Source organism: Diplotaxodon limnothrissa, linkage group LG11 (assembly GCF_057381915.1).
Source record: "Diplotaxodon limnothrissa isolate DT_005_m linkage group LG11, D_limnothrissa_male_GT1.1, whole genome shotgun sequence".
Classification (NCBI taxonomy): domain Eukaryota; kingdom Metazoa; phylum Chordata; class Actinopteri; order Cichliformes; family Cichlidae; genus Diplotaxodon; species Diplotaxodon limnothrissa.
The window spans coordinates 3,335,254-3,354,213 of NC_140606.1; the positions used below are offsets into that span (position 1 = coordinate 3,335,254).

The following is an 18,960-nucleotide window of genomic DNA, read 5'->3' on the forward strand; positions in this document are numbered from 1 at the left end:
TGGATGACAGTGTCAGTGAGTATAGGAAGAAGAAAATAAAGTTGATGTAACTGAAGTGCTGAAAAATGAAACGAGTGTAAGCTGATGAGTTAGAAGTGGGTGCAGTGGGTGGTTATGAAGTGGAGGAGGAAGACAGGAAAACAGCAGAACCTGGTTTCATGACTTTCAAGAAAGTGACTTTTTTGTAGGGCTGTCAAGGTTAACGAGTTAATGCGTCATCACGATTAACTTGTGTTGTCCTTGGGACATTTTTGTCCCCAAAAGAAATCCTATCAAAAATGTGTTTTTTATTCATCAAATGATCTGAAAATAACAGAAGTTATTCACTACTATGCTGTGCACAATTGGAGTTTTAAGTAATTTGATTTATTTATGGGTTTTTTATTGGATTTTATGACATCTCTTGTCCCCGGGGACAAAAACGTCTACAAAGTACAAAATGTTGCAAAGGGCCATATTTTCACACCATACTGCTTTCAAACATCTTTGATCTTGGGTCACTGATGTGTGGGGTCAAACAAAGGTCATAACAACAACAGGCAGCACAATGAGGAGGCAGGTGCTCTACATTCAATCCAATTTCATTTATATACCACAAAATCGCTACAACAGTTGCATCAAGGTGCTTCATATTGTAAGGTAGACCCTACAATAACACATACACAGAAAGTTCCCCTCCATTGCACTGGAGGCTTGTGAGCTAATTTTTTTACCATGTTGTGCAAAGGAAAGACCGGTAGAACAATGCATATATTGTCCTCTGGTGTAATGAGGAGGAAGAATTCATCTTCAGGAAGATCCAGGGTTAGAAGATAAAGAAAATATTGCAAATATTTAGATCAAATATTTAGATCATCAGCTCCGGCAGCTTCAGGTGGGTTTTGATGAAGCTTTTCACTGTAGTCTCCGCGTCTTCTCCAGCAGATTCTGGAATACCAGAAAATACGAGATTATCTCTCATGCTACAGGCTTTTAGATCAATAACTGTCTCTTTTTTTATTTTCTCTATTTAGCTGGGTAACATTACAGTGAGACATTTCACTGACCCTGAAACAAATGCTTCCCAGGAAAAAACTACAAGTCGTGACCAAATTCTTTCACCGTGAGTGGCAGCAATGTCCATTCTACAAAATTCTCCGTTTTCATGCCTGTGGAGTTTATTATATAGACGTGTTGGAAGTGTAAAGACTGTAGCTGTGTCCCAAAACATCGGCTGCATCCTTCGAAGGACCCGGCCCATGTAGACCACGAAGGCCGGGTCCTCCGAAGACCGAGAAGACCGGAAGTGCGAGACTGTGAAATGGGACGGTCTAGCCTTCAGATTTGTGTCACCGCTGGGACGGTGGAGTTTAATAAACTCGGCCGTCTGCTCCTTGCTATCTAAAATATAACAGGACACTGGCGTAAATTCTCACCGTCTCATATTTCTGTTTAATCAGTTTTCTGTTTGACGTTTATTCAGCTGTGTGAAAATCCCGGAGGAACCGACCCGATGGATTAATAAAGTTGTATTTAATCTAATAACTTTGATCTCAGCCAAACCGATTTACTCCAGAACAAACAAAACACCGAAAAAAGCCCAACAATTACATTTTTAAGTTATCTGAGTGACTTATATATCATGTTTAACCTGAGTAGCGAAAAACCGGAAAACGATGACGCCGGGAGTCCGCTGCTCTCGCCGGCTGGAGTGACCATTGAACCCCCTGGCTTGCTATCGAGCTAGTGGGTAACAGACGTCGCTGAAAACGTCGGCACACTTTTGCAAATATACGATGTCTTGATAAACCAAGCAGATATTTGTAATTTACACAGCTACTTTCTCCCCTGGAAATATGTTAAAAGTTTATTTTGTGACCCAGAAAGATTAATAAGAGTAATTTTAAAACTTAGTAGCGGCCGCCATTGTTGGCAGCTGAAATTTGGCTGGGCTGCACTGAATTCTGGGATATGGTGGGCCACGAAGGACACACCTGACCCATCCTTCAAATTCGGGGAAATGAAGGACACATTTGAGGGCTGCATTTCGAGCAGCCTTTGAATTGGGACAGCCTTCGTCGCGTCACTGTGACGTAATCGGCCTTAAAATGTGGCCTTTAAGGCTGCAGACCCTGAATTGGGATACAGCCAGAGTCACTACCCGATCCATACCGGAAACCCGATCGGTACCACGCATGTGCAAAACACCACTACTTCCGCTCGAAGCATTTTACGATAGTTACGGGTCAGAGTATCTGTTAAGATGTTAAGAATAATAGGTATCTCTTAAAATATTTTCTATAATGAAACATTTCAAGTTAATGTACGAAAAATAAAAAGATAGGTACAGATCAGGACTCCCCGATCCTTACTGCACATGTGCAGATGTTTTCTTCTTCTTCTGTTTCGTTTAACGGCAGTTAAACAAGTTTAACATTCAGAAACCTAAAGTATGTATCAGCAGCAGAATGTTTGTTACAGTTACATGAAGCTTTGAGTATTTTGGATTAGTAGCACTGCTGTGTTTGTTGCATCATATTGCTGTAATTGTTTATATGCTTTATACACGTCCTTCTCAAAAAATTAGCATATTGTGATAAAGTGCATTATTTCCTGTAATGTACTGATAAACATTAGACTTTCACATATTTTAGATTCATTACACACAACTGAAGTAGTTCAAGCCTTTCATTGTTTTAATATTGATGATTTTGGCATACAGCTCATGAAAACCCAAAATCCCTATCTCAAAAGATTAGCATATTACATCCGACCAATAAAAGAAAAGTGTTTTAATACAAAAAAGTCAACCTTCAAATTATTATGTTCAGTTATGCACTCGATACTTGGTCAGGAATCCTTTTGCAGAGATGACTGCTTCAATACGCCAGGATCCTGTTTGTGGACTTCAGCTCTGCCTTCAACACCATCCTTCCAGACCATCTCCGAGGCAAGCTTTCCCAGATGAATGTGCCTGATCCCATCTGCCGGTGGATCACTGACTTCCTGACGGACAGGAAGCAGCATGTGAGGATGGGAAAGAATGTCTCGGACTCCCGGACCATCAGCACCGGCTCCCCTCAGGGCTGTGTTCTTTCTCCTCTGCTCTTCTCCCTGTACACCAACTGCTGCACCTCCACCCACCAGTCTGTCAAGCTAATCAAGTTTGCAGATGACACCACCGTTATTGGGCTCATCTCTGACGGGGATGAGTCTGCCTACAGGAGGGAGGTTGAACGTCTGGTGTCTTGGTGCAGCCACAACAACCTGGTGCTGAATGCCCAGAAGACAGTGGAGATTATTGTGGACTTCAGGAAGCACACAGCCCCACTCCCCCCCATCATCCTGACTGACACCCCCATCACCTCTGTGGACTCATTCCGCTTCCTGGGTACCACCATCACCCAGGACCTGAAGTGGGAGCCCACCATCACCTCCGTCATCAAGAAAGCCCAGCAGAGGATGTACTTCCTGAGGCAGCTGAAGAAATTCAACCTGCCAACACGGACGATGATGCAGTTCTACACTGCAATCATCGAGTCCATCCTCACCTCCTCCATCACCGTGTGGTACGCTGGAGCCACTATCAGGGACAAACAGAGACTGCAGCGTGTTGTGCGCTCTGCTGAGAAGGTGATTGGCTGCAGACTCCCATCTCTGCAGGACCTGTACACCTCCAGGACACTGCGGCGTGCAGCTCGGATCTCAGCTGACCCTTCTCACCCTGGACACAGTCTGTTTGACCTGCTCCCCTCAGGCAGGAGGCTCCGGTCCATTCGCACCAGAACCTCTCGCCATAAGAACAGTTTCTTCCCCTCTGCTGTTGGACACATGAACAATAACCGTATGACTGTCCCCGCCACTAACACATGACCCTACGCTGTGTTCACTGCATCATTCCATGTTTTGGCACTGATCACCACCTGCACTCATGCACATATCTTTCTACGTAGCACTCTTAATTCTTATTCTTACTTTTATTTTTTCATGTCTATTTAAGCGCAATTTATGACAGTATGTTTGCACTGAAGCACCGCAGCAATTTCCTAATGTTGTAAACCTGCTCAACATTTGGCAATAAAACCCTTTCTGATTCTGATTCTGATTCTGCTTCAATGGGGCATGGCATGGAGGCAATCAGCCTGTGGCACTGCTGAGGTGTTATGGAGGCCCAGGATGCTTCGATAGCGGCCTTAAGCTCATCCAGAGTGTTGGGTCTTGCGTCTGTCAACTTTCTCTTCACAATATCCCACAGATTCTCTATGGGGTTCAGGTCAGGAGAGCTGGCAGGCCAATTGAGCACAGTAATACCATGGTCAGTAAACCAGTTACCAGGGGTTCTGGCACTGTGAGCAGGTGCCAGGTCGTGCTGAAAAATGAAATCTTCATCTCAATAAAGCTTTTCAGCAGATGGAAGCATGAAGTGCTCCAAAATCTCCTGATAGCTGCATTGACCCTGCCCTTGATAAAACACAGTGGACCAACACCAGCAGCTGACATGGCACCCAGACCATCACTGACTGTGGGTACTTGACACTGGACTTCAGGCATTTTGGCATTTCCCTCTCTCCAGTCTTCCTCCAGACTCTGGCACCTTGATTTCCGAATGACATGCAAAAGTTGCTTTCATCCGAAAACAGTACTTTGGACCACTGAGCAACAGTCCAGCGCTGCTTCTCTGTAGCCCAGGTCAGGCGCTTCTGCCGCTGTTTCTGGTTCAAATGCGGCACCTGTAGCCCATTTCCTGCACACGCCTGTACACGGTGGCTCTGGATGTTTCTACTCCAGACTCAGTCCACTGCTTCCGCAGGTCCCCCAAGGTCTGGAATCGGTCCTTCTCCACAATCTTCCTCAGGGTCCGGTCACCTCTTCTCGTTGTGCAGCCTTTTCTGCCACACTTTTTCCTTCCCACAGACTTCCCACTGAGGTGCCTTGATACAGCACTCTAGGAACAGCAATTTCTTTCTGTGTCTTACCCTCTTGCTTGAGGGTGTCAATGATGGCCTTCTGGACAGCAGTCAGGTCGGCAGTCTTACTCAGTTTTGAGTAATGAACCAGGCTGGGAGTTTTTACAAGCCTCAGGAATCTTTTGCAGGTGTTTAGAGTTAATTCGTTGATTCAGATGGTTAGGTTAATAGCTCGTTTAGAGAACCTTTTTGTGATATGCTATTTTTTTGAGATAGGAATTTTGGGTTTTCATGAGCTGTATGCCAAAATCATCAATATTAAAACAATGAAAGGCTTGAACTACTTCAGTTGTGTGTAATGAATCTAAAATATATGAAAGTCTAATGTTTGACCCATTTAGCAGAAGTCAGCCTGTTTAAGGCTCTGATATCTATTCTGTGTGACTTAAAGCAGTTATGACATGGTCTGATTTTCTCACCCAATAAAGGAATATTTCATATATCAGTCTACTCTTCATTTTATCAGAAACAGTTATCACAGCTCGTACATTTTCCTTTTTACACATGTATGTAAGCATTGAGCCAAATTTAGTAATGCCAACGTATTAATCACGTCATCCTTTAAAAAACTTACGTTCATCACCCTGGGGACCGTTTTCTGCCACGCCCGAAAAATGCTATAAAAAGATTATATATTCATATTTTTTTCCACTTTAAATTAGCCAGTCTTTTAAAACTACTTCTCCCTGAACTATTCATGTAAAGTTTTAATTATATTTCGGGGGTTTTAACCCTTTTAATCGCAGTTTAATTACATGAGCGCACCGTTTTTTTTAGCCCCCCAAAACAAAACTAAATATTAAAAAAAAAACATTTGAAGTAATATTTGATTGTTATTATAATTAGGCCTTTAGATGGACTAAAGATTGGCACCAACCTTCATTTCGATCGCCTTTTTTTTTTTTTTTCAGGACCAGAAAATGGTCTCCAGGCGGTCTCAATGCTCCTCCTCTAGGCCGAAATAAGTGCATCCTCCCGGGTTAACTCCCGACGATGACCGGGGCATGTTGCGTCGGACCCCTTTTTCCAACACACACGTCCGGTACCACGTCACAACAAATACGTCATTTCCTGTTGATTAAAAAAAAAAAGCACCCTCAAACGGTCCTAGGGGCCGAAAATGGTCCCGCCCGATCAGCGGGCGAAGCCGCTGCTGCACGCCGGAAATGAGGCTTCGTTTCCCGCAGGTCTGTTTAAGCAGCCCGCTGTTTTCCAGCCCGGGGTCAAATGTGGAGCGAGGGCGCCACCCGGTGGACAAATAAAAAAATTACAACTCTAAGGCCAGTACTGCAAACGGAAACGGAAACATAACCGATCACGATCGATATGACCGTAATTTTTTTGCCGTGAAAAATAGCGTTTATAATGGGTTTCAATGGGGCACAAAACGGTCCCTAGGGTGATGAGTGTGAGTATTTTTGCTGCTAAGCCGTGTTAGGCTGATGTAAGAAAATCAGACTGAAAATTTGAATTTTTTACAAAAACGAAACCGGGTGGCAAGTTTGGCTATGTTACACCCAACACAGCGGAAATGGCTTTCATACGAATGAAAAAAGTGGCACAAAAAGAGCCCAGTATGACGTGAGGGTTTAAACAAACAATATTTGTCTCTTATATATAATACATCTGTATATACACTGTCACAGATACTCGACTTTGAGTGAAGATGTAAGGTGACAGGAAATAACTGCAACTTGAATCTTTACTAAACCTCAGAGTTCAAGTTCACTGCTGTAATAACTAATAACGATTAATATAATATTGGCCATATTATATTTACATTACCACAGTGAGATGACTTTAGTCTCATGAGCAACATTAACTAATTGTCATTTACTAGCTAATCTTAAATGACTGTTCAGCACAGACATGAAGCCCAACAATCATGTTTACAGTCCCGTGGTCTCAGCCTCAGATACTCAGCTAATCAAAGTGATGTCATGACAAAAATGAATGACCAACAAAACATTTTTCTCCTTCATTTCTGTCTAGGGTTGCCAACTCCCTGAAAAATAAATAAGGGACACCTCGTGGCCAGGGCCGGGCGACCCAGTTGTCTTCACCCTTCCCAGTGTGGTGAATTTTCTAGCTCTTTTTTTGTGTGTGAAATTATTTTTTTAACCATTTGACTTGAATTTGATTTAAGTAGATGTGTATTCTTTGTGATATAAACACATGTGAAACAAATGATCATTTAGCCATTTATTTTTAGCTCAAAATGACAACATTAACACAATAAAACAGGTCTCTTTCTTAAACAGAAGCCTGTCATGCTTAACTTTTGAGAATATAAGTAAATCTTTCTTTAAAAGCACTCTGTCCTGCTTAACTTAAAATAATAGAAAACAATAGAAAGAAAAACATTCTTGTAACAGTGCACATTTAGTGCATTTAGTACAATTGGCTTCAGTTGAGGTATTATTTCAGCTTTTCTAATGCTAATCAGCTGCTCCTGTTTGTAAACCCGCTTGTTCCCATGATTACGCATCTTAACTCATCATCATTATTCATCTATGTATTACTTTTATGTATTAGTCATCAATTTGTTGTAATCATCTATCCTTGCAGTTGTTTATTACACAAAATAAATTATATTATCACACTTCTGGCCACATAGCGCTGATATTCACTGCACATGCCCATATTAACTTTTTCCAGCCAGGTGTTTTCCTTTTCCCATTCTTCCCTTTCTCTGAGGGGAACAAACATTGCTGCTCTAATGCTGGGCTCACACTGTGCGGTTTTAGGCCCATTTTGAGCCGATTTTTGAGTGATCTTCATCGTGCATCGTGTAGTATACGTGGGGTAACGAGAAGTGATTAACACCTCGAGCAGCTCCCGATCATCAGTCGCTCGTGAGGGTCTCATCACAGCCGCTCACACTGCTCACGCGCAAACACGTAAACGTTGGTGTAAAAGATGGAGCAGCACGGCTGTGCAGCGTGTGATCTGGACACAAGCGATGGAGGCACAACTTGTAGAACTTTGGAAAGCTCATCCGAGCCTTTTCGATGTGGCCTCAGAAATTATCACGACCACAACAACCATGAAAATAGTTGGATTTACTCTGCTGCTCAATCACAGCTGCCTGATCATGTTTTTCATTAGCAATTTAGCAAAGTTGATGGTGGTGGTGTGTCTGTGTGAGTGAGAGACAGAGAGAGAGCGCGACAGATTTTCTGTTATAACCTTCATGTTATGGAGGCACAGTGTGAGCACTCAGGTCGCATCAGAGCATCGGGCGGTATAGTGTGAGACCTGCATCGTGACCTACCAACTTCTAACCCCTGCGAGTCAATCGTGCAGTTTGAGCAGGAGCTGAATAACGTGACTGAAAAAATCGCACAGTGTTTGCCCAGCTTTAGGTGTACTGTCGTCCGAGACTTGCACCGCAGTGTCTGCGTTTGTTTCCCTGTTGGCCATGCTTCTTGTTGTGGTCATCTGTTGTCTTCCGGTATTTTCTCCGTAAGCGACCTTTCCTCGACCAATGAGATGAGCGGTAATCTGAATTGTCATACTCGAATTGTCATAAGTGTGCTGTCAGCTCATTGGTCACAAAGCAGGAGAGGGGCTGGGAATTATGTTTTCCAACAAAGCGTTAATTCCATTAACATTTATAGACTACTTTTGATTCTCACTGTATTACGGGACAAAGTGCGTCCCTTATTAGCTCAATACGGGACGATTCCGTTTTTTAAGGGACGGTTGGCAACCCTATTTCTGTCACACAAAGCTGTATGTAACGTGTCTGGCGGTTAGTATCATGGTTGCTAGGCAACCTGAGCAGCGCGACAAAGGCCCATTTCACGAGCCTCTCACTTCCGCACTTCTCGTACTTGCAGTACTCACCGTACTATAAGTACCGAGCTCGTACTCCGAAGCATGCGGTCGCTGGATTGGGACACAGCCTGAGAGCTCCTCGATCCCGGATCGTGAGACTGCCCTTCAGTTGTCCAGCTTGCTACAGTGAAGTTAATTGTACCAACGGCTGCCTCTGTTATTTCCCGGCAGGAGTACGGAAGAAGACACGGCACGGGAGTCAGGGGCGCGCACGGAGATTTATTGCGTAATATTTACATCACTGTAAATAAACGCAACTGCATTCATCGCACACAGTCCCGCGTTTTGGGCCCTATTTCCCCCACATCGCCACGGTCTGCCAGCGCAACCGTGACAGATAACTTCAAAGTCCTGCAAATGTAAAACTTGAAAAAGATCACAGCAGCTGAGGACATGTCGCTGTTGTATCGGGATTGTTTAACATTATTTAAAAGTAGGAATTTCAAAAATATCAACAAAGGGAAATTTCACACAGAAAAAGGGTAAAAAAAAAGCTATAAATCAACAACTTTGAAATAACCATGGTGGCGTTTGGAGTACACATTGCTGAGTTTACAAGGTGCACCTAAAGGTATCAAGAATTTCCTACCGTCGTCCGCACTTTCAAACGTACACCGCCATGTAGAGCCAGGGGGGGATTCTTATTAAAAGGTACAGCTGTCCGCGTCGGACACCTCCGGGATGGACTTTTCCAGAAATGACAGCGTGTCTGATCCCATTGCGACAGGCTGTCCACTCCAGATGTGGACTGCCAGTCAAGCAGTTTATCTTCCTAACCAGAGACCTTTGCATTCTTAAGCTCTTAACCGCTGCTCCGGATCAAAGCATTACGCTCTGTTGCGTCACTCGGTGACATCACAGTGAGCGAACGCTGCCTTTGATCCAAAAGGTATAAATAGCCTGCTACACCCGCCTACTGACAGAACCTGCCAGCTTCATACTGCGGTCACATTGTTTTGCCCAGGTGTAAAACTTTAGATATATTTGTGAAAAAATGGTTTCGGATTCGTCTTCGTCGTCTTATGACAGTGATGAGGGTTTACAAACGAACGCCCTCATTCAAAGTAAAACATGTAAATACATGGTATATAAGCTCCTCGGACAAGGAAGCTTTGGGAGAGTGGTGGAATGTGTAAAATTAGACACTTTTGAAAGGGTAGCAGTCAAGGCAGCTAAAAGGGAATACAACAAGTTTGCTTGGAAAGAGGCCGCTGCTGTAAAAGAACTGAGTGTTCTGGATAGGGATCGGTGCAATTTGGTAAAGTACTACGAAGTTTTCGAGTACAAACATCGCACCTTCATTTCAATGGAAATGCTAGACATTAGTCTGCATGATTTCGTGACTAAAAGGTCTCGCGGTCCACTGGCTCTCTGTGATATTCGGGTCATTTTAAAGCAGATGTTTGTGGCTCTTACCGCTCTGAAGAGCAGAGGTATGATGCATGCAGACATCAAACCTGATAATATCATGCTTGTAAATCAGTCTCAACAGCCATATAAAGTTAAACTTATTGATTTTGGTTTTGCCACAAGTCCTGCAAAAATTCCACCTGGCACTATTATTCAGGCCCTTAGTTACAGGGCCCCTGAGGTCATGTTGGGCATACCGGTGACTGAATCGGCAGACATGTGGACTCTCGGTTGTGTCGCAGCTTTTCTATACTTGGGCCACCGCCTGTTTTTCAACAGGTGTGAATATCAAATGATGCAAGGTTTTGTTCACATGCTTGGTCAGCCTAGTAAACGCATGTTACAGGAAGGGAAGTACAGTACGAAATATTTCTGGATGAGGAAAGGGATAATAGAACGCACATGGGTACTGAAGACACCAGCTCAGTATTCAGCATCTACAGGCACTGTGATCAAACAAAGTACAACAATCACAGACAAATATGCATGCATAGATGATTTAGCCAAACACCACCCACAGCCAAACACAGAATCCGAAGTGGAAGACACAGCGGCATTTTTAAGCCTGCTCAAATGGATGCTGTGTGTGGATCCTGTAAAAAGAATCACACCTGTTGAGGGTCTGGGACATCGTTTCATTACAATGAAACATCTTCCTGAGGACCCTGCAGTAGATTGCTACACCAAGTCATCCTGCACGAGCATGGAAGTGTGCCCACTCCTCAGTCTAGAAAATGAAATCGACAGCTTTGTTACCACCAGTGAAATCAAAAGGAACAGCCAACAGAGCAGTGGGAGATCTAGACGGGCTTCCACTTTTAACAACTGTGTGAATGCAGCTAAAATCCAAAGAAACCGACAGAGAAGAGCAGCTGCACGCAAAAAGAATCTGCCTGCATTTCGCAGGTTGGCATGGCAAGAAGAAGATGACAAGTCTTGTAGGCTGGGTGTCAAAGAAAAGCCTGGGATGACCCAGATACAGCTGGTAGGATCTTCCTCTGAATTCAGTGATTTAGATTCTAGCACAGAAAGTACAGACAGCAGTGAAGGAATAATCACACCAAAGCCTCCGAAAGGTCAGCTTTCATTAGGGAAAAGGATCAAAAACTTTTTCTTAAGGCTGTTTTGCTTTTCTTCATATGATGAAGAATCTTAAGATCAACCCTCCCCAACCGGTCGTGGCAGATGGCCGCCCCTCCCTGAGCCTGGTTCTGTCACAGGTTTCTTCCTGTTAAAAGGGAGTTTTTCCTGTCCACCGTTGCCAAAGTGCTTGCTCACAGGGGATCATCAGATTGTTGGGGTTTCTTTCTTATATTGTAGGGTCTTTACTCTACAGTATAAAATGCCTTGAGGCAACTTTGTTTTGTTGAAAATTGTTTTTTTTTAATGTACAAAATAAAATGTAATCAACTTGAATCAACTCTTACTCTCAAGTGTTTTTGTTTTGTCGCTGGTGTCACTGCCTCTCCGTCCGCCACTTTTTGATAAGTGTTAACCTGATCTGCTTCAGATTGAATTGATCGGGGCCCTGGTAGCTCCACAGTTCAACTTGAGGTGACTGGATGAGGGCTGGTCTCAGCACTGCGGTTCTTTGTTGTGTGGTGTGAAAATAAATGGCCAGCTCTTGTTCCCACTGATGCAAATTACGATTTCATGCAGTGAAGTCATAACAACAACCGGTTTAAACTGGTTTGTTGTCTGGATTTTGAATGTCTACCTTTTTATGTTTACTTAGGTTAACAGTCTGATCATATTCTAATTCTTGACAATAATCTGCTTTTCTTGTCACATAATAAAAAGGCATATAACTCTGTAAGTTAGACAGTTCAAATGAAGGTGTAATACACTGATTACAAATCATTTAGCTCATTAATGACTGTAGCTTTTGTATGTTCCTCATCTTCTCCTAGACAAGTGGATATAGTATATATGTTATATGTAGTTTATATGGTTTTGGTTTTATATATGTATTTTTAGAAAATGAATTAGTTCACTTACAGGCTGCCACGGCTTACGCTGCAGAGCATTCTGGGTAGCTAGTTCAAATGGGTTGCATCAGACTCCTGAACTGAAGAACTGAGAAGAAACTTCTAGCATCAGTTTTGGTCAACTTCACAGCACTGATGATAGATCCACACTGTGTGAACTCTTGTCCAGAGCTCTTACATTCAGTCAATTGGCTACAGCTGCCGTCTACAGCTTTAAATTACAATCTGGTTTCTACAAGTCCTGCTGAAAAACCAGTGTCCTTTTCTAGCTACAGCTTCCAATGATAGTGTTCATTGATTCCACACTTTCAGTCTGATGACACTCTCTGCCAAAATGAGAAGCTTTCCAAGCAGATGCAAGAGGGGATTTGCTGACACCTGCTGACGTACTGCCAAAATGACATGATGACATAATGGCCTGCATCAGACGCTATCTGGAATTTGGTCTTTCAGGAAATCTGTCTGTCAGACCCTACAGAGGCTGTGCAGTTAGTCCAACTCCTCCAGTATTGCACAGCAATAAGTGCTATTGCCAGAAGCTTTGCTGTGTCTCCCAGCACAGTGTCAAGAGCATGGAGGATATTTGAGGAGACAGAAAGTTACTCTAAGAGAACTGAACAGGGCTGTAGAAGGTTCTAACACATCAGGAGAACCGGTATCTTCTCCTTTGTGCATGGAGGAAGACGAGCTCTGCCAGAGCTACAAAATGACCTCCAGCAGCCCACTGGTATGAATGTGTCTGATCAAACAAACAGAAACAAAGAAACGCAAAGCAGGAGATGAAGCGCCGCTGAATGTTTCCAAACCAACTTCATTCTGAGCCAAAGACTAGAAAATATGGTGAAGAAAATCTTCCCTTTGGCTTCACCTGCACAGGTGCTGAGGTAGGTCTCCCTGCAGAACTGGTTTCCCCTGCATCAGGAGCAGCGCTGGGCTCTTCAAATCACGGACAAACAGGATCCCACATTCTTGATTTTTAGTTCACAAACACTTGTTGTAATGACTAACTGCTCCTGACATGTTGGAGATGTTTGCTCTTTATACAGTAAAGTTACAGCTGGATACAAATAATATCAGGCTGATCCTGCCACGATTTTGTGTTTAAACCCATTTTGCACAGAGAGGCATTTTTTGAAAAATGTATTGATAGCAATGTTGAATATTATTACACAGGAAAAAACAACTACACGTAAAATAATCCCACCGTGACGCCTCTGCCTTTGTAAACAGAGGGACAGTAACTGCGTGTAAACCTGCAGACAGTCAGATTAACAGTATTTTGTCTCTATCTGCTATTCTGCAGTTCATCCCATGTAAACAATAACGTGGCCACAGCGTGGCATGGAAAAAGGCACATACCTCTGACATTGTTTGTACATGTAAACGCAAAAAAGGAGTTTTAAAAAATGTCAATTTTCAGTGATTCAAAATGTAATATAATCCACCCACTGTTATCATCTTCAATGCCCTGTACCAACACAGAGCAGAGCAGCTATCTGAATGCTACCCCAACAGAGGTCGATTATCTTGTTAATAATTTCACCTCCTCACTACGTACGACTCTGGATACTGTAGCTCCAGTGAAAACTAAGGTCTCTAATCAGAAGTACCTGACTCCGTGGTATAATTCTCAAACACGTAGCCTAAAGCAGATGACTCGTAAGCTGGAGAGGAAATGGCGTGTCACAAATTTAGAGGATCATCATTTAGCCTGGAGAAATAGTTTGCTGCTTTATAAGAAAGCCCTCCGCAAAGCCAGAACATCTTACTATTCATCACTGATTGAAGAAAATAAGAACAACCCCAGGTTTCTCTTCAGCTCTGTAGCCAGGCTGACAAACAGTCAGAGCTCTGTTGAGCCAACCATCCCTTTAACGTTAACTAGTAATGACTTCATGAACTTCTTCACAAATAAAGTTTTTATCATTAGAGAAAAAATGACCAGTAATCATCCCACAGATGTAATATTATCTACAGCTACTCTTAGTACCATTGATGTTAAGTTAGACTCTTTTTCTCCAATTGATCTTTCTGAGTTAACTTCAATAACTTCACCAGTGTGTGAATGTGAGAGTGAATGAATAGTGGCATTGTAAAGCGCTTTGGGTGCCTTGAAAAGCGCTATATAAATCCAATCCATTATTATTATTATAATAATTACTTCCTCCAAACCATCAACGTGTCTTTTAGACCCCATTCCTACAAAACTGCTCAAAGAAGTCCTGCCATTAATTAATTCTTCGATCTTAAATATGATCAACCTATCTCTAATGATCGGCTATGTACCACAGGCCTTCAAGCTGGCTGTAGTTAAACCTTTACTCAAAAAGCATCTCTAGACCCAGCAGTCTTAGCTAATTATAGGCCAATCTCCAACCTTCCTTTATATCAAACATCCTTGAAAGAGTAGTTGTCAAACAGCTAACAGATCATCTGCAGAGGAATGGTTTATTTGAAGAGTTTCAGTCAGGTTTCAGAGCTCATCACAGCACAGAAACAGCTTTAGTGAAGGTTACAAATGATCTTCTTATGGCCTCTGACAGTGGACTCATCTCTGTGCTTGTCCTGCTAGACCTTAGTGCAGCATTCGATACTGTCGACCATAATATCCTATTAGAGCGATTAGAACATGCTGTAGGTATTACAGGTACTGTGCTGCAGTGGTTTGTATCATATCTATCAAATAGACTCCAGTTTGTGCATTTAAATGGAGAGTCCTCTTCACACACTGAGGTTAATTATGGAGTTCCACAGGGTTCAGTGCTAGGACCAATTCTGTTTACATTATACATGCTTCCCTTAGGCAGCATCATTAGAAGACATAGCATACATTTACACTGCTATGCTGATGACACCCAGCTCTATCTGTCCATGAAGCCAGATAACACACACCAATTAGTTAAACTGCAGGAATGTCTTAAAGACATAAAGACCTGGATGGCCGCTAACTTTCTGCTTCTTAATTCAGATCAAACTGAGGTTATTGTACTCGGCCCTGAAAAGCTTAGAAATATGGTATCTAAGCAGATTCTTACTCTGGATGGCATTACCTTGGCCTCCAGTAACGCTGTGAGGAACCTTGGAGTCATTTTTGACCAGGACATGTCCTTCAATGCACATATTAAACAAATATGTAAGACTGCGTTCTTCCATTTGCGCAACATCTCTAAAATTAGAAATATCCTGTCTCAGAGTGACGCTGAAAAGCTAGTTCATGCATTTATTACTTCCAGGCTGGACGACTGTAATTCATTATTATCAGGATGTCCAAAAAACTCCCTGAAAAGCCTTCAGCTAATCCAAAATGCTGCAGCAAGAGTCCTGACAGGGACTAGAAAGAGAGAGCAGATTTCTCCTGTTTTGGCTTCCCTTCATTGGCTTCCTGTTAATAATAATAATGGATTGGATTTATATAGCGCTTTTCAAGGCACCCAAAGCGCTTTACAATACCACTATTCATTCACTCTCACATTCACACACTGGTGGTGGCAGCTACAGTTGTAGCCACAGCTGCCCTGGGGCAGACTGACAGAAGCGAGGCTGCCATATCGCGCCATCGGCCCCTCTGGCCAACACCAGTAGGCAAGTCGGGTAAAGTGTCTTGCCCAGGGACACAACGACCAGGACAGAGAGCCCAGGGATCGAACTGGCGATCTTCCGGTTACAGATGCGATTCCCAACCCCCTGAGCCACGGTTGCCCGAATTGAATTCAAAATCCTGCTCCTCACATACAAGGTCTTAAATAATCAGGCCCCACCTTATCTTAATGACCTTGTAGTACCATATCACCCTATTAGAGCACTTCGCTCTCGCTCTGCAGGCCTACTTGTTGTTCCTAGAGTATTTAAAAGTAGAATGGGAGGCAGAGCCTTCAGTTTTCAGGCCCCTCTTCTGTGGAACCAGCTTCCAGTTTGGATTCAGGAGACAGACACTATCTCTACTTTCAAGATTAGGCTTCAAACTTTCCTTTTTGCTAAAGCATATAGTTAGGGCTGGACCAGGTGACCCTGAATCCTCCCTTAGTTATGCTGCAATAGACATAGGCTGCCGGGAATTCCCATGATGCATTGAGTTTTTCCTTTCCAGTCACCTTTTTCACTCACTATGTGTTAACAGACCTCTCTGCACTGAATCATATCTGTTATTAACCTCTGTCTCTCTTCCACAGCATGTCTTTATCCTGTCTTCCTTCTCTCACCCCAAGCTTGCAATGACCGAGGTTTCAGTCTCTTAGCATCTACAACAGATCACTTTAGATCAGATATTACAATGAGAATGCCTCATAAGGGTTTAGTCTCTGCACACAAGACGGAAATATCAGAGGAGAAAGCTGGTCAAGATAGTTTGAGAGAGAAAATCTGTGATATAGAAAGGCATCATAAAAAGCCACATTCCCTCAAGTGCTGCAGAGGGTTTCACATTAAACCTACTGAGGAGCGTAAGACCTTACTGAAGGACAACGGTATCTGTTTTAGATGCTGTTCTTCCAACAGTCACATCGCCAAGAACTGCAACACAACAATCAAGTGAAGTGAAAGGAGGAACCATATCTCTGTCCTTCATCCAGGACCACCCCTTCCAACTCTCTTTGGTCATGGGGGGGGGGGGGGGCGGGGCACAGAAGAGACAACTCAGCCTGCTGTAACATCCACTTGTACTGAAGTGTACAGAGAGGCTAAGAGAGAAGCTTCCTGTCCTAAGATCTGCTTGGTGAAAGTTTTCCTGAAAGTGCAGCAAGAGCAAGTGACAAAGGCTTATGTTGTGCTTGATGATCAGAGTAATCGGTCCCCTGCCAGGACAGAGGTTTTTGATGTTTATGACATAAAGGGATCAGAGTCTCCATTCACACTCTGTACATGTGCTGGAACAACAGAAATGATGGGTGGAAGAGCCACAGGCTTTGTAGTGGAGTCACTGGATGGAGCCACATCAGTCGCGCTGCTGAGAATAATTGAATGTAATAACATCCTGAGTAACAGAGCTGAGATAGCTACCCCTGAGGTGGCAGCAGAACATGCTCATCTCAAAGGCCCACCTTATCCCACCACTCGATAACAAAGATGAGATCCTCCTTTTACTGGCATGTGACCTACTTAGTCTCCATAAGGTGAGGCAGCGTAGAAATGGTCCTCACAATGCCCCATACGCACAGACCTGTGATGGGTTATCATTAGTGTTGTCTGTTTAGGTGATGCTCACAAGCCTGCAACTGTGGATGCCTATCACACTAATTTGCTTGAGAACAATCGCCCATGTCCAAGGCCATGGTTCATATCAAAGAAAATTATGGGTGTAAGCCTGAGCAGGAAGTCTTTCCTACCACTGAAATACTGAGAGTTAATGCATGCACTCTTGGAAGCACTCTCTTTGATACATCTGAGGACGATAACAAAATCGGCCTTTCTGTTGAAGACAAACTTTTCCTAGAGGTCATAAAGAGACAGATGTTCATTGATGACAGCGGCAGGTGGGTGGCACCACTTGCATTTAAGGGACCTCGCCAGCGGCTGCCCAACAGTCACGACCAAGTGGTCAAATGCTAATCCTCTCTTTATCGCACCCTTGAAAAAAGGCCTGAAATGAAGAGGAATTTCTTTGCCTTCATGCAGAATACATTTGATTGTGACCATGCTGAACAGGCTCCTCCACCTGAAGTGGACAACCAGTGTTGGTTTTTACCTACCTTTGGGGTGCACCATCCTCAGAAGCCGGGTCAGATCAGAGTTGGTTTTGACTCAAGTGCAAAGTGTCATGGCGTCTCTCTTAAAGATGCCCTCCTCTCTGGACCTGACCTCAATAATAGCTTGTTGGAAGTATTGTTGAGATTCAGATGTGAAACTGTTGCAGTAACCGCAGACATAGACAGATGTTTCACAGTTTCACTGTTAGAGAGGACCAACAATCCTGCCAATGACTTCTGTGAGCATCGCATGAAGGTTCACGTGTTTGTCAACACGTAACCAGACGAAGCGTTTCTACGTATATCTCACTAACACGGTGCAGCGAATCAGGAGGATTTCAGAACCGAAACAATGGCACTGTGTTTTTACGAGCGCTAACACTGCTGACGTAGGCACACGCTCTGCGACTGTTGCCGTGGTGACAGTGCCTGGCTCAAGGGACCTGCTTTCTTGTTACAGTGTTACAACAGAAACTGAAACCTATGACTGTGTGGGCCCCGAGTTGGATGATGAATTCCGTATCAGATTATCCATAAATGTATCACCTGCAACAGACTCAGGAAGAGAGCAACTGAGCAAAGAATGGCAGACCAATTTTTAACAAGAAATTGAGAAAATTATTCTGGAGTTTGTGGATTTTGCGCTCTCTATGTAAGGGTAGGAATTTTAAAACAAACTCCAAAATCATTTGGGAGCCAATTTAAAGAAAGTAAAATAGAGGTAATGTGAGCTCACTCGCTAGAGTGTGTTAAAAGTCTGGCTGCAGCACTTTGCATTGCTTGCTTGGTGTAACAGGGATGATTTGTCTAAGCTTATAAAAAGGCAGTGGATGCATAAAGTTTTCTCTAGTTCAGAGGAGATTATAGCTTGCAATTTATAAATGTTCCTTAAATAAAAGAAGCAGCAACATGAAATAGTTTGTATGCGACTCAAAGTTCACAGGCTGGTCAGCATATGAGCAAAAAAGAAGAAATCACATGACTGGTTCTTTTTCCAGATATTTTTTATTGAAATTTATGCATCAATTTTACAGAAGACAAATCTAATAATATGCTGTTTTCCTTTTTGTAGAATGTAAAAACAATATGAGGCAT

At 43.1% G+C, this 18,960-nt stretch overlaps 1 protein-coding gene across 1 annotated transcript; it reads left to right on the forward strand.

Annotated features, from left to right (window-relative positions):
* The first annotated feature begins 9,867 nt into the window (after positions 1–9,867).
* On the forward strand, positions 9,868–17,240 carry LOC146622210 (homeodomain-interacting protein kinase 1-like). Its single transcript, XM_085366783.1, has 2 exons — positions 9,868–10,555; positions 16,849–17,240. The coding sequence occupies exons 1-2, from the start codon at positions 9,868–9,870 to the stop codon at positions 17,238–17,240; spliced, it is 1,080 nt and encodes a 359-aa protein (XP_085222909.1).
* Positions 17,241–18,960: the final 1,720 nt, after the last annotated feature.

Coding starts and splice junctions, on each gene's coding strand:
- LOC146622210 (XM_085366783.1), top strand. CDS start 9,868: ATGGTATATAAGCTCCTCGGACAAGGAAGCTTTGGGAGAGTGGTGGAA. Junction 10,556..16,848: donor GTTACAGGAAGGGAAGTACA/GTACGAAATATT, acceptor CTTGTACTGAAG/TGTACAGAGAGGCTAAGAGA.